The sequence below is a fragment of the Cricetulus griseus genome, chromosome 7, assembly GCF_003668045.3.
Source record: "Cricetulus griseus strain 17A/GY chromosome 7, alternate assembly CriGri-PICRH-1.0, whole genome shotgun sequence".
Lineage (NCBI taxonomy): Eukaryota > Metazoa > Chordata > Mammalia > Rodentia > Cricetidae > Cricetulus > Cricetulus griseus.
Genome location: NC_048600.1, coordinates 68,416,678 through 68,432,407, shown reverse-complemented (window position 1 = coordinate 68,432,407; position 15,730 = coordinate 68,416,678). Strand labels below are relative to the sequence as shown.

The window sequence follows — 15,730 nt, the reverse complement described above, 5'->3', positions numbered from 1 at the left end:
TTGGCCTTTTAAAATGTATTGGGCAGGGGCAGAGAATGTGAGAGGGGTCACCTTACATCAGAGACACCAAAGGTTGGAATTTTGTCTCTATGTGTCTGGTGTGGCAGGGAGGGATAAGACCAACTTCTCAAGGAAGTACAAGCCATCCACGGTGATATTGTATCATGGCCATCAGTAGAGCAAGACTCCACAAGCTTTGTTTGACTCTGGCTGGAGGCTGTTTTCCTACTTCACTGAATTTGTCCAGAACGATGTTCCTGGGGGCCAGGACAGGACAAGGCACAGCAGTTCTTGAACATTACAGAAATTCTGGGTCTTCTGCCAGGTTAGGACTTCCCCAAGATGGGGAAGGTAGCAGGACACTGGCTCCCCTGGGAAAGTCTTCCTACAAACTTTCCTAAGGCAGACACAGCATCCATCAAATGGATGACGCAATGGAAGTCAGGGAGGGGTACTTTCCTGGGATATTCCAGAATTCATGGTGGCTGAGTAGGGAGACAAAAGCCCAAGCCTGGGGCATAGCAATATCTAGATAGATGGCAGAATCTGCTGGGAAAATTTTCTCTCAGAGCTACGATGTCCTCGGGACAGTCACAGGGCACTCCTGACTTCCTGCCAATGCACAAGTGTCCCTTTATAGCTTCCCTGGAAAGCTATATGGACAAGTGTGCTAGGTCCACCATTTTATGGACCAGGCAGGTGACCAGAATTTCCCAAGTCCATCTGTCCCCTGCAGCGGGAGGTAATAGAACACATTCGTGTGCAGGAATAGGCACGAGTTCAGGATGTGGCTCTGCTGTCATCCTTGCCTGTGGACTGAGCTGAAAGCCGTCTTCTGGATCTCAGACCCCATGGAGGAAAAAGACCTCCCTGAGGACTGTCAGTCACAAGGATGAGCCATACCATCTTACATGCTCATGTGTCTGTCCCGTGGGATGTAAGGGACTTTAGGGCCCGTTTCCTTCCCCAGTGAAGACTTCCTCTTGCGATAAGGATCCCCGGGGGCAGCCACATGCTTCTGGCTTCCCCCAGGGTCCATGTCAAGGGACACTCCCAGGAAACTCCTTCCAGAAGGTTTTCTCCTGGCCTTGTGGGTAGGGAGGCCAAAGAGGGGGTCACTCCACCCATCTGGTCTCCACCTCCGTCCTCCTGCAGCCCCATCGAGGCCCTTGAGTCAGCACAGCTGTCTGATATATTGCCGCTTCTTTCCATGCATGCAATCTAGGAATCCCTGCCTGTGTCACTGACCCAACCCTGATGTCATCTTTCTAGGAGAAAGATACATATCTGCCCACAAACCGTATCCCCAAACCCTTGGAGCTCTGCCTCATACGCACCAATTTTGGTACCTGTGGACCATGTCCTCAGCATGAGTCTTTCCTCTATGACCTCTGCTTTCCCCCGTTCCACTACTCCCCAAGGCTCTTGGCTACCAACCTGCCATAGGCTGAGCCCAGGAAACATGTCTTTAGTTCTTTAATGCAGCCATTCTGGCCCTTGGTTTTTCTTTCTAAATGATTCTTGTGGTGTTGTCCTGTGTTCCACCTGTTATCTGACCCCTGAAAGTCCTCACTTGTGTCTGATTTCAACGGTCCACTGAATCAGCTTCTTGGGCCCTAAAGCACATTGCTTAGCCTAGAGGCCTCCTCTCATATCAGAAGGGCATTGCCACAAGCCCAAAGGTTCTCACAGAACAGCTGAAATAAGTGGGACTCACGTTAGATGCACCCTTAAGTAAAGCCTCCTACCCTGACACATTCCTGAGAGTACATGTATATCCAACCCCACCAGCATACACAGACATATGCAGCCCCATGGTTTCAAACTTCCTGCAACGGGAGGCATGGGCCGGATCTCTTGTGCAAACACAAACTTGTGCTGTCTTCTCCAGAACCCATTATGAAAAGCAAACACTTGTTAGCCTCTCAAGAACCTGCCGCTTTTCCAAGAGCAGTTCCTGCTTCCATAGAAAGGTCTGGAGAGGGAGGTGGGCTGTATCGATGGGCTGTGAAGGAAACTAAGCCTGGGAGAACTTGCTAGAGAAGCCAGAGGTCCCTGTGCCATGGCAGCTACCATGTTGCAGTCAGCCTCAGGGACTCCAGGTGTCCACTAGTGGGACAGATAGCCATGGTATGCCCTCTTTGAAGGGGCAGGCTGACCTGAAGAGGGTAAAGAGGCTTGCATAACTCAGAAGGCCAAAATCAGCAGTCAGTTTGGGTGGCTTGGCCCGCCCCCACCAGGAGCTCCAGCCACACTGTGAACCTTTAGGATTGAACATGCATTTGGGAACCAGGACTGGAAAAGTCAGCTGGGATGGCACCATAAGAGAACTTGCTGTGGTCTCCTGGCTTCTATACCCTTCACTGCCATTCCCTCTGCTCTCAAGGTCAGGAGGATGGGGTTGAAGAGGGAGGCTTGCCTGGGTTGAGTTTGCCCAGCATTCAGTGCCCTCAGTGGGAGTCTGTGGAGACCATCATACAACTGTGCCATTTGGCTGAAATTTTGTCTAATTAGATAATAGGCTGAGCCTGTGAGCCGTCCGTATCTCAGAAGAAGGCTGGGGAGAGAATGGGCCAGGGCTGGGGCTGGGGCTGGAATGAGCCACCAGAGAGGGTATAGCTTGCCTAGAGGCCTCCAGGGACAGCAGGCGGCATGGAAGCAGAAGTGTCTCCCAAGCCCCGCCCCAGCCACTCCAGGCCAGGAAGTCCAAATTTGCTTGGAGGCCCCTCAGAAGGAGAGGATAGCCAGAGGCTGTATCAGGCTGCCCAGGCAGGGCAGGAGAGGCCCTCAAGGAAGCGGGCAGGTGGGCTGCCAGTTCTTGGAAAGGCTCATTAATGAAAACCCCCAAGCCTGACAACCTGGGGGAAGGCTCACTGGCCCCATGTATAGCTGATAAGGGCCAGGAGATTCCACAACTCAGGTAGTTCCCCCGCCCCCCTGGAGTTCTGTGGTCACCATTAATCATTTCCTCTAACTGTGTATATAAGAGCTCTTTTGCAGTGAGCCCAGTACTCAGAGAGAAAGGCTAAGGTCCCGAGGAGGATGTGGCTGCAGATCTTACTTTTCCTTGGCATTGTGGTCTGTAGCTTTTCTACACCCACTCCCTCACCTGCCCTTGTTACCCGGCCTTGGAGGCATGTAGATGCCATTAAAGAAGTCCTGAGCTTCCTGATTAACAACCCTGTCATGGAGGTGAGTAAGGGAGAGAGTTTGGCTGTTTCTAAGCTACCTGCTGGCCCATGTCTGGCCCTGCCTGTCAGTTTGGTAACATGGCACGTTCCTTTTACAGAATGAAGATGTAGAAGTAGAAATGGTCTCTACAGAGTTCTCCGTCAAGGTAAGCTGCTTCTCTCTGGTGGAGCGTCCCGGGGTCCCTGCAGGGCTGTTTTAAATAGCCCCTTGCAAGGTTGTCTTAACTCTTCCCTGTCTGCTGACTGCTAGGGGGAGAGGGCAGAGTCTGGGTAGTCAAGATGTCCATAGCCATTACTCTGTGGCAGTCACGTGCACTCTTTTATTGTCCATAGCCATGCCTCTGAGGCAGTCATGTGCATTCTTTTATCAACTGAGCAATAAGTTTGGGCAGAGCTAACATTCAAAGGTCAGGGATCTGCAGGGGATGATGGGAAAGTGAGAGTCACTTTATGAGATGGTCTTGTTGCCTTGGAGTCTTCACTGTGCCTTGTGACCATGGAGAGAGGATATTGACTATAGAGGCACACAGAGGGATTTCTGGAACAATGCTTGCCCATAAAGAGGTTTGGGGGATTTCCCCACACTATCCGATCCCTTCTCCTAGAATGGTAGCAAGCAGCCTTTGCTTGCAAAACTGGAGGGCTTGGAACTGCAGACCTCTTGAAGTAACAGTCTACAAAATGTGACTGTGCCAGTTGAGGGTAGCATGGGCTAGCCAGGGAGAAGGGCAGTGATCAGACAGTGTTGTGACTAGACCCTTTCTGTGCCACTTAGTGGGAACAGAAAGGGGTGAAGAGAGAGCAGCCTGCATTTTGCAAGGGCTTGGCCTTTGCTTATTAATGAATGGATGCTTTTCAGAGTCCAACATGTGTGCAGACCCGCCTGAGGTTATTCGAGAAGGGCCTACAGGGCAACTTCACCAAACTCGGGGGTGCCTTGAACATGACGGCCAGCCACTACAAGAAGAATTGCCCCCCTACCCCGGTGAGTGCACAGCACCAGGGCACAGAGCAGGAATATCTTAGTTTGGGAGGGTGAGCTAGTGAGGAGTGACCTCTAGCTGTTCAGGGTCCCAACAAGTTGTTTCTGTGTTATTAGATGTATCAGACCCCCCCACCACCACCAAGAACAGGCCATGGCTCCCATTCATCCCTAGAGGCTAAGCTGAGCAACAAGGAGCTACCTGCCCTTGCTATGCATGCCATTATCAGTCATGAGGTCAGAGGTGAGGCAAACCCAAGGAAACTCAGAGCCTTCCCAAGTCCAGGAGAAGAGCCAGCTCCTAGGCACCACTTCCTGGCAAGACTTCCCTGTGGGGTGCCTGTATTGCCTGGACACAAGGATGGGGCTCCTAGAATTGGCACACTTCAAACATCCCCTTTTCCTTCCTCATGGAAGAGTGAGCCCTGTGCCTTTTTAGAGGAGAGGAGATGCCTCAGGTTGGCTGCTTGCCTCTCACCTGGAACCAAAGAGGCTGCCCAACTAATCTAAAGACCAGAGGCCTTCTGTTAGTGCACAGTCCCTGGATGCCATTGACAGATCTAGGCATACCTTAGGTAGCACGCAGGCAGTGGTAGTGTCACTTGATCCTTTCAAATGGGATTCTAGTCTCTGAGTTCTCAGCGGCACAAAGAAATACACAGCTACTTCCCTGTGTCACTCACTCACCTGGACTAAAGTGATTTTTTTTTTTTCTTGTCCCCTTCAGGAAGATGTCTGTGCAACACAATTCACCACATTTGAAGCTTTCATAGTAAAACTTAGAGGTTTTCTGTTTGACATCCCCTTCGACTGCTGGGAGCCAATCCAGAAATGAGGTGGCCTAGGCCAGCTCTGGATCCAACTTCTCAGACGGCTGCTCTTACTCCTGCAGAATGAGCCAAGAATTCAGGAGTTCTACCTTGAAGGGACCAAGGGTGGGTCACAGCACAGCGGGGGCAGTACAGATCATCTCTGAGAATGTTGACTCCCTCCAACACTGTAGAGGGGAAAAGTGAGGGCTATTTTCTACTAATAGGGACCAGTGATATTTATTTATATATTTATATATTTTTAAAATATTTATTTATTTATTTATTTAAGCTCACAACAATATTTATTCAGGATGTCTTACCATAATAATAAATTATTAAAACCTTTGTTTGTGTGGTTATCTGGTTTATTTTTAAGAGGGGAGGAATTTTGGGTGGTGGTGGGGGCTGGCTGTGGAGGTAGGGAATTGATGAAAGCCAACGCTGTCATGGTCAAAGGGAAGTGAGATCAAGGCCTTGGTATAGCATAGGTCTGGGCGCAGTACTCAAATGCCTTGGTGGGCCTTCTGGGGTGCTCAAGAGTATCTGCCCCAGAGAAAGGACTCAGGGTTCACCAGGAAGTTGAAGTAACCAGTTCACAGACCTGGCCCAGAGAAGGGGTGTCATCCTTTCTAGGAACTAAGGGGCTTCTGGGGTTGGTGGTCACTGTCTAAACAAGTCAACTCTGGTGTCCAGCAAAACTGTTGTCCCCCTTTGAGGCCAATGGACCCTGTGTTCCTGTTCTGCCCTGACACTTGGGGCCTCACTCACTCTTAAAGTAAATCAGCAAATAGACTAACTAACTGTTCGGAGAAAAAGAAACTAAACCACAGGGGTCAGAGCTCAGCATATTTCCCCAACTTTCCCCCAAAATGCGTGATCTTAATCTTTAGCCATCAGAATGTCAGTTTGGTATATGTTGGGGCATAGCTATACGGAGGCACTTTTCTTAACAGGTTTTTGTTTTCCCATTAAATTTTGACTCTCACTGGTATTTTCTACTAAAATCCACTGCCTTGGGGCTGAGAGAAATGTGGTTATCCTCTGTCTTTGCTCAACAGCCAAGCTGAAGGTCTTGTCCCCAATTTGTTACCCTGAGGACCACCAGGAAATGAGTGTGTTCCCAAAGTTGGGGGTTGGGCATTGAGACCAGCCTTCTTCCTGCAGGTGGCCTGAGGAAGCTGGCTATCTACAGTTTAAGGCCCCTGTAGGTGCCAGGATGTATTGATCACTCACTGCTCCCTGTGTTCCAACGTGATGGCTCAGTCCCTGCCAGACACCTGCCTCAGGCAAAAAGACCACAACACCATTTGCAATTGTAAATACAAATTCTTAGAGCAATCCTGAATCCCAGCAAAGAGAAGGATCCATGGAGTGTGGTATGATATCAAAATGCATAAAAAGCAAGTCTTACCCAGCACTAAGGTCCCCTCTGTCTTCTTCAGAAGCCATCGATAACTGATAAGTGGCACCTACACTTCCTTAGACTCACATGTGTATATATAGGTGCCTTTCCACTGAAATGCTGTCAAGCAAGCCAAGTTTGGATTTACTGTGAGTTGCCTCTGAGACTAGGCGCCTGTGTATGTTCCTGGCTTTTTGTACTTTGGGGTTCAGAATGCCATTGTGCATCAATTGAAGGTAGCTACCATGGCTCTCCAGAAAAATTGCATGACCCTTTGTGCTGAGATTCAGCAAGAACTGTCCGAGGACAAGAAGACATACCACATAAGTTTGATTTTCCATCAATCCCCACACACTCACACCTGTTACCCTTCAGGACCAACTTCTCTTGTTTGCAGGGCTACTTCAGTAGACTCTAGAATATCAGTGAGGTAAGAGGCATCTAACGTCTTTGGCCTTTATAACCACAGCTGAATGGGGAGAAAGGGGTTGGCTCAGTCAGCAAACAGGGTGGAGATAAGAATGGGAAATGCTGAGGCTTTGAGAACTGAACCTCTGACTCAGTCAACAGATGAGCCAGTGGCCTAGTGTGGAACTTTGACAGACTCTCTAGCCACCATCCCAACATGGCCCTAGCTCCAAGGGGAGATGAGCTATCTATTGCCTCCACTGCATAGCCTGAAGGATCTGCAAGTCTTCTGTAAGGTCTTTGGTCTAGGGCTCCATCAGACCAGGGTGAGCAAGGTGTCTGTAGTATGTCACTATGTAGGCCCACCAACCCTGTTCCAGGAACTCTGCTATGGAAAACTTATGAAGGAATTCACCTTCACCCTGAAGAAGCTGTCTGAGAGAAGCAGGATCCACACACAACCAAGATTTATAAGGGCATGAAACTCCACAGAAATCTGCATGAAGCTGAAAGTGAGTTGCTGGTTGCTTTTAGGGGAACCTGAGGTCCCATTTGCTTGCACAACAGCCTGGGGTCCAGTGAGGCACAGGCCTTTGTCTGAACACTACTCGCCTCCCCCATGGTGGGGGATTCAAGCCCTACGGTTATCCTTTGGAATCATCTCAAAACCAAAAGAAATCTCCTCGTGCTAGGCTGGAGAATGGGGAGTAGAAAACTGTACAGGGTTGGGAACATCAATTCAAGGGTACTTTTGGGGGCCTCTGTCTGTGTCCTCCCAGCGTTCCTGTGGGTCAGGTCTGAAACAAGTCAAATAGTTTGGTCACTGACTCAGCTAGAAAAAGGAGAACAAAGGCTGTTCCAGGTTGCTATACCCCTGGGGCGTCTTCTGGGCTGAGGAGTCCCTTGTGGAGCCTATAATGTGAGGAGACTACAGTTTAGGGGACCATGTGGGGACAGCACTGAGCTGTGTTGTCTTTGCCCTCTGCTTGTGTGATCCTGTGGACTCCTATGTGCTCAGCCTCATGGCCTTATCTGGGAGAGCAGTGGGACCTGACATATATTCTTTGCTTCCTTCCCCAGTTCTGTATAGTCCTCAGACTCTAGGTCTCAGTGCCATAGGTGGACACACTCTTGCTCATCCAGAAGTGGAGAGGGCCTCCCTGAGTTACTTCCTACGAGACAGGAGCTTACCAGGCCCCAGGGCTGGGAAGACAAGATACCTTTGTTTTTTCCTGTGAAGAAGATGATGTTAATACCAGAGGACTGTACTATTGAGCAAAGTGATTTCTCCAAGTTCCAGGAAGCCTTAAGAAGAGTTGTCATCTCCATAAAAGGATGGAAATCATGTCAGAAGACCAGGGGCAACTTATGGGGCTCCATCTTTTCCTGAGGTTGGAGCTGAAGGAAATGGGGTTGGAGGAGTCTCAGCTGTGTGCGTGGGGAAGGGATGGGAGTCTGGCACTGGGCTGGGAGACAAGGTTGTGTGGGGACCACAGTGGATAATACCTGAAACTATACATCTGTAACTTACCTATTAGTGCTCACTGCTTCAATAAAGCCTGAGTGTGAAGACACTAGAGAGAGCCTTGTTTGGGCCCTCATGGGTTGGGAGGGACAGGGAGGAAGCATGAAGCACTTCCACACAGGAAGTACTCCTTTGACTGCTTCCTGTTCCCTCATCCGATTCAAATCTGATCTTTTCCCAGAATCCCCTTCTCAGGCCAGTACCTACCTATCTCTGAGACCCAAACATGAAACACAAGGCTTAAGTCACTTCCTTACTTGTCTTCAACCAGATCGCCTGGACAGCTCCACAGATTTCCCCCCGCCCACCTATCCCTTTGTCTAGAGGGGGACCAGGGGAACTCCCAGGCTACCTACTGAATACTAGGCATAGTGTAGGACTTGGCCAAGAAGGATGTCCACAAAGCTCAGGAATCCTTACACCCCCAGATCTCCCAGCACCAGAAGAGGGTCATCTTCTCACTGAGTAAAACCCCTCATCTGGCCTATATAAGCCCTCCCAACACTTCCTGGGTGTCTGGCATGATAATACATCTTTGACCCTTAACACTCTCATCCCCCACCCCCACATCCAGTTTTGCTTAGGCCCTGAAGTGCTGGCAGACAGAACTCTCGAGTTCTGACCCCCACCCTCAGTACCAGCCCTCAAGCTAATCATTTGGACAGTTCATCGAGGATGCCTGGGGTGACCTACCATTCAAACAGCATCCCATAACCCAAAGGTCTGAGACAAGAGCTTCAACAAGCTGCAGTGGAAAAGGCTCCACTTATCCTGATTAGCTGTCATGAGACAATACCTGCCTCCTGTCTGACTGTGCCCAGCTATGTAGCCACCCACACACCTGCCATCCCTGCCAAAGGGCTCTGGGCTACAATTTCTCATCTCTGTCTGGAGACACCAGATATCATAGAAGCCAGAGATCAAAAATGTACCCAGACAAAGTTGTCTAGGTGTCTCAGAACACAGAGGACAGTCCTGTGGCTCTGGGTTAGCTATTAGGGGCTGCTGCAGGGCCAGAGGCCAAGGCTAGTTTCAGCTTGGAGAAAAACTTGGTCTGGTTCCTAAAGGTTGTGAGCTCTTGAGTGTACAGCATGGGTACTCAGCATTCCTAAGGCCACTCCTTTGTAACTAGAAGGCAAGTCTATTAAGGCTGCTGGCACATCCTTCCAGCAGGGCACACTCCTTTACTTCATTAATTCCTATGAATTGGTGTATGGGCTCCCTGACCTTGAACTTCTGACAAAGCCTGAGGCACCTGTAATGGAATTGGGAACTTACACCATAGGTCCTTGTCACCTCCGCTGCTTGCTATGTGGCCTTGGATGAATCCCTTAGTCACTTAGCTATGGAGTTTACAAAGGCAAGATGAGCTTCAGCACTGGAGGCCACACCTCAGCCAGAGCACAGGGCTTCAATCAAGCGGAGATGTTGCAGAGCATCAGGCTTGCTCCGGAGACACTGAGATCAGAGAGGCTAACCGAATTGCAGGTGGATGGTGGAGCAGGGAAAGCATAGGCACAAAAGAGATGAACTAATTTAAGCACTTGTCAAAGTCACTAGACAGCTCTCCACAAAGAGACAGGCCCTGCAGGGAGGGTCTCTTGGGTTTTCCATGCTCCACAGTTTTCCCTCCAGGAAGGCTCATCTCTGGATGTGGTGTAGGGAAGCAGTCTAGGGCTGTGTGTATCCAGGTGCTGTTCCCAAGAACAGCGGGCCTGAGTGCACAGCATTTGGGTTTAAGAAGGTGTTGCTCTAGTGAAAAGCTGGGGCTCTTGGATGGATACTCAATCCACAAAACAGCCTTGACCTGACACCGTCTGGGTCAAACCTTGGGCACTTCCTTTGCCTAACAGGGGCCAGGACAACATTGTAGCTTCTGTAGGTGGCACCCAAGAGTAGGCCTGGCCCTGAAGAGACATGTTTGGCTTCTCTGAGCCCATCTCAAGCCCAGGAGGGACAGAAGGGCCGGGAGAGAGACTCATCCACTTATCATGCCTTCCTAGAATACAGGACTAGCCCCACTCATTCCAGGCCTCCTGGGTGTTCTTTCTCACACTTATCAACAGGACTTTAAGAAATCTATGAAAGAAACCCTAGGAGCCTTGCTCATGATGGTCCTTGAGAACTGAACCTGCCCATAGCCAGCCCCACACAGTCTTTAAACACGGTGTGGTCACAGAGAGGTAACACAGGAGGGAAGAATCACCCACAATAAGGGGCAACCTGTCAGTCTGGGATACAGAAGGATAGACTCTAATGGCTAATCTTGGTTGTCAACCTGACACACCTGGGGAAGTAGAACTTCAATTGAGGAATTACCTCTCAATTTGCTTGTGGGCATATCTATGGGGTATTTTCTTCATTGCCCATTGATGTAGGAGGCCCCACCCCAGACAGATGATAAAAACCCCTGGACGGGTTGGCCTGGGCAGAACCGAAAAAGGAACTGAGCAATCCGGTAAGTAATGTTCCCACAGAGTCCCTGCTCAGTTCCTGCCTTGGATTCCTTCAGCGATGGACTATAACCTGCCAACCAAGCAAACTCTTTCCTCTACAAGGTTGGCTTTGGTCATGGCATTTATCACAGCAACAAAAATCCAAACTAGAACAGACAGCAAGCTAACATGGCAACTTGGAGAGGACGCTGTGAAAGACCCACAATGATACCTATGCTGAAATAACCCCATGTGGGCCAAGAGATGGAACTGGGACAAGATGTGAAGAGAGGTGAGAAAAGACCTTTCTTCATGCCTGTCTGGGGAGAGATGCTGCATCCAAGGTCAATGGACATCATGGGATTGCCCTCCCCTTGCTCATAATAAATGTGCATTTTCAGCATCCCTACACAGCATCTGAAGATTCCCCAAAATGAGTTGTTCAGCCAAGATGTGGAAGGCAAGCTTACAATGGCTAATGTAGCAACTCCTCTCCTAGGGCTGGGGCAGAAGACAAGATGCCACTCAGCCTGGACATAGAAGAGGTCAATCAGGCCAGGCGTTGGTGGCGCACGCCTTTAATCCCAGCACTCGGGAGGCAGAGGCAGGCGGATCTCTGTGAGTTTGAGGCCAGCCTGGTCTCCAGAGCGAGTGCCAGGATAGGCTCCAAAGCTACACAGAGAAACCCTGTCTCGGAAAAAAAAAAAAAAGAAGAGGTCAATCAGCTCTTCACTGGTAGGCAGCACCATGCTTGGAGTGCTCCTGGAGGTGGGGCAAGATGTCCCCTGGACCCAGGAATCTTAGGTGCTGACAGCCTTTAGGTTACCCATGTGGCCTGTGGCACAAGGCCCTAGAAGTTCTGGACTGGCCCTAGAAACCAGGTATGCTGTGTTCCTGAGCCCTTCTTGTGATTCCTGACTGCCTGCATATATAGATGTTTGGTGGCCTGATATGTCTGTATGATGACAGTAGGGGACAGGGCTAGGGAGATGACCTAGTGGATAGAGCGCTTGCTGTGCAAGAATGCGGACCTGAGTTCAGATCCCTAGTGCTCATGTAATAGGCTGGGTGTAGTGGTGGGAACCTCAAACCCAATACTAAGAGGCAGAGACAGGAGAATTCTGGGAACTCTTGGCCAGCCAGTCTGGCCAATCAGATAACTTCATATTCAGTGAGTTACCTGTCTCAAAAAAAAAAAAAAAAAAAAAAAAAAAAGGTGTAGAGTAATAGAAGATATCTGATAATCAACTTCTGGCTCTTACTTGAGAATGCACACACACACACACACATACACACCAGAGGCAGGGCCACAGGGACCAAGCACAGACTCTAACCACACAGACTTCTGATCAAGCTGCTGGTTTGTGTTGAGGCACATGTGGACCCAGCAGCTCCTGACACCTTCCACACTGTTATTTTGCTCTCTGGTCTCACGTTTCTTATATGTGCAGTGGGGTAAGGCATGAATGGAGGGTGCCCAGCCCCAGCCAGCCCACCCTGCGATGAGAGGCCCAGAAACTATGGTGGCCAAGAGAGCCTAGTGCAGGCACAGGGAGGCCTAATGCTCATGGCATGCGGGTCTGCTGAGTAGCAGAATGGGCAGTCCCTCGGACAGGGACTTGGCCCAGGGGAGTCTTTGGGCCTACATTCTCTAGAAGCTCCCCACCTTCACGCCACAGAGGGGTGGGGACTTCCTCAGGGTAACATAGGAGGTGAGTCAGACAGAATTCTTAGCCTGGTCCACAGAAGCCCCCTTCACGGGGCCTTAAGAGGGCTGCTTGGTGCAGACCCCACCCTCACAAATGGCTGACCAATTTCCTTGCTGTGAAGAGACCCTGAGACCTGAGCTGCCCGGAAAGCAGCTGCTTCAGGGGTAATTTTCACTGTGGTTTGAGATGAGGAGTGAGACAGTTTCGTGTTGCTGCCACTGATGTTATCACCTAGCTGACTGGCTCTGTCAACCTGCAATGATTAACTATGACCCTTTCCCTTTCCCTCTGCTCAAGAGACCGTGCGAGCTCTCAGTGCCTCCTGGGCTTCATCCCTGGGAATTCTGGCCTGCTACACACTGCTTTATGTTTTGATTATCAGTGTATAATAAAGTCTGTAAAATGTGAACAATTTAGACTTTTTATAAATAGCCATATCCATAGAACCAACATCCAAAGAGTAGAACATTTCCCAACAGGAACAAAGTACATCCACTATCCCATCATGGAATAGTTTTTGATATTCTTGAACTTCATTTAGGAAGGAGCCTGCATTCCTATTGTCTTTTGCATCTGAGCTCTTGTTGCTGTGTAGTATTACATTATACAACTATCCCGCAATTTACTGAACTATTTTTTTTTTTACATTTACTTATTTAGTATGAGAAGAGCACATGTGTGCCACTGTGCACATACAACGTGTGGGAGGAGTCTGTTATTTCCTTCAACTCTGTGGGGCCCGGGGAACGAACTCAGGTCTTCAGGCTTGGTGGCAATTGAGCCATCTCACCAGCCAATCACCTCAGAATTTATTTCTTCATTTTACTGTTGATGGACAGTTAATCTGTTTCCATCTATGGCTAATAATAAAGTCACCTTGGACATTCTGTATTGGGTCCTAGGTGTTTCCAGTTTTTTGTTTTAATTCTGAGTTTGGTGTGAAGCTGCTGGTTGCAAGATATGCACGTTAGCTTTAAGACAGGGCACTAAACATTTTTCTAAGGGAAGCTTTTATAAACAAGATGTTTTGGCTAGACACTGCTTACCCTCCTCCAACACCAGGTTTACAGGCCACTTCTCAAGCACCTTTATCATCACTGGGAAGGTTCCCCTCCACTATCCATCCTCTCCCAACTGTCAACATTCTGACAATTCTAACCATTAGGAAACAAAACACAAATCTGATTGAATCCTAGTTCCTGTTCCTGGGACCACAGGCCTGCCCTGGGAAGAGCACCCTGTACAGGCCAGAGTGATGTGTGCAATATCTAGAGGCAAAATTGGTGGTTTATGGCCTGCTGGTACCCATGCTCCCCTCCCCGCAATCTCATGGCTAGGGAGGTGCTACTTTGATTCCCATTGTTTCCTTTTGGGGAGTCACAGGGATTCATACAGGGTCCCTTGACACAGATATGAGTGATTGCCAGGGCCTTTGGGTGACATTTGTTCATGAGATTCGGACCTCAGAGCCTCTGGGAGGCTCCAGGGAACTCAGCCTGCTTCTTTTCTGTGTAGAGAGACCAGGTCAAGGGACAGAGTCCCTGGGTGCAGACCTGGGTTCCTCTTGGAAGGCTGGTGGTCATAGTCCCGTTAGTGCCCTACTGTATCCTGGTGTCTTCACTTTCCTGGCCCCTTTTATTTCTGCCTACTTCTCTCCATCCTTATGGCTTTACTCTGACCTGACTCAGGGATGCAGATACCACAGGCACCCATAGGTTCCCATTCTCCTCTCCACAGCTGCCACCTATTAATTCACCCTGAAAGTATTTATGGATGCCTATCAGAATATCAGGGACTATGACAGGCACTGTGGGACTCTCAACCCTGGAGGTGCTCACATTTTAGAGGACTGCCACACTGGACTGTCTGCTTACTCAGGGTGACCTCTGACCAGACCCAAGACACTGCTCTCCTACTCTGGCCCTCAGTCTCACTGTTTACCACCCAGTCTCCTCACATTAGCCCTGAGCCTCAGAACATAAGGCAGACACAATGCTGCTCACCAAAACTTCTGCCTGGAATGCACCCTAGCCAAGTAGCTGATGCCTGGCTCCCAGCAAGACAAAGCCAGAGAGGAAGGGAGATGCCCCACTGGGTACCAATTCCTCAAAGTCCACTATGGATCTTGTTTATGGTCCCAGAGGTACAGTCACCTGCTCATCTGGGGATGAGGGTTCTGCCCTATCCCTCAAGTCTGAGGAGACCCCTCACCTTTTAGGTTCCAGATATGGCTATTTCTCAGTGATGAAACAAGCCTTTCATTTCTTCTTATTCAAAGAAACACTCATAGAGCTTAGGGAAGTGGGGCAGGAGAGGTAATGTAGAACTTCCAATGTTTAGAAAATGTTCTTTGTGGGTTGGCAGGATGGCTCAACAGGCAAAGGTGCTTGGCACCGAGAATGACAACTTGAAGTCAGTTCCTCAAGATGCATGTAGTGGAAGAAGAAAACCAAAGACATTCTCTGACCCCCTCATGTGTATTTCAGCATGAGTGAAAGTAAAGAGAAAGAGAGAGTGAGAGAGAGAGGGGGAAGGGGGAGGGAGGAAAAGAGGAAGGGGGAGGGAGGGAGGAGGGGTGGGGATACATTAAAACAATTTTTTATGCAAACTGCATGAGGCTTTATTATAGTTGTTTAACAAGCTAACCCGATGTTAGCTCGGGTCTTTCATCTATCCACTAAAACAATTTTTTTTAAAGAAAGAAAATGCTCTTTGGGGCAAAGCCTCCCAGCTCTGCAAAGGCACTCCAAACACAGACAGGATGCTGTTATCCATGTTAGAGGTGAGCCAGGGTGATGCTCTGGGCATGGGGCCCACAGCAGCTAGTTCTTTTCCTACTTAGTGCACTTGGGAGCCGCCTCAAAGGGAGCAGCAGGATGGAGAGAAGCCCAGATCTTTGGCAATCTGTCACACTTCCTCCAGCCCAGAAGCTGGGGCAGCCCCAAGCTCTCCTGGTAGAGATCTTGGCACTTGCCCAGCCTTTTCCTCCAGCCAGGGTGAGGTCATGTGCTGGGAGGGGTGGCCAGGGAGACAGCAATTGCTACTAGGGACATAGCTCCAAGTCAGAAATGACATAACAACAGTATAACTCACCATCCCCCTTCTCCCCACACCCTAAGAAACCCTGACTGCCAGTCCAGGTCCCTTCCCCCACTGGGTTCTCTCCAGGCGGTTTCTGTTGGTCTTCTTCGAGCTAAAATGAAGCAGAAGTTCTATAGCCCATCATGCCTTGGTGCAGGGCTGAGGATCTGATAGACACTAACACC

The 15,730-nt window shown here is 49.5% G+C and overlaps 1 protein-coding gene across 1 annotated transcript; it reads left to right on the top strand.

The window, feature by feature from the left end:
• Nucleotides 1-2,776: 2,776 nt before the first annotated feature.
• Nucleotides 2,777-5,331, top strand: Csf2 (colony stimulating factor 2). Its single transcript, XM_027427505.2, has 4 exons — nucleotides 2,777-3,192; nucleotides 3,290-3,337; nucleotides 4,051-4,176; nucleotides 4,901-5,331. The coding sequence occupies exons 1-4, from the start codon at nucleotides 3,043-3,045 to the stop codon at nucleotides 5,006-5,008; spliced, it is 432 nt and encodes a 143-aa protein (XP_027283306.1). The 5' UTR covers nucleotides 2,777-3,042; the 3' UTR covers nucleotides 5,009-5,331.
• The last annotated feature ends 10,399 nt before the right edge of the window (nucleotides 5,332-15,730 follow it).

Coding starts and splice junctions, on each gene's coding strand:
- Csf2 (XM_027427505.2), top strand. CDS start 3,043: ATGTGGCTGCAGATCTTACTTTTCCTTGGCATTGTGGTCTGTAGCTTT. Junction 3,193..3,289: donor TTAACAACCCTGTCATGGAG/GTGAGTAAGGGA, acceptor TTCCTTTTACAG/AATGAAGATGTAGAAGTAGA. Junction 4,177..4,900: donor AGAATTGCCCCCCTACCCCG/GTGAGTGCACAG, acceptor TGTCCCCTTCAG/GAAGATGTCTGTGCAACACA.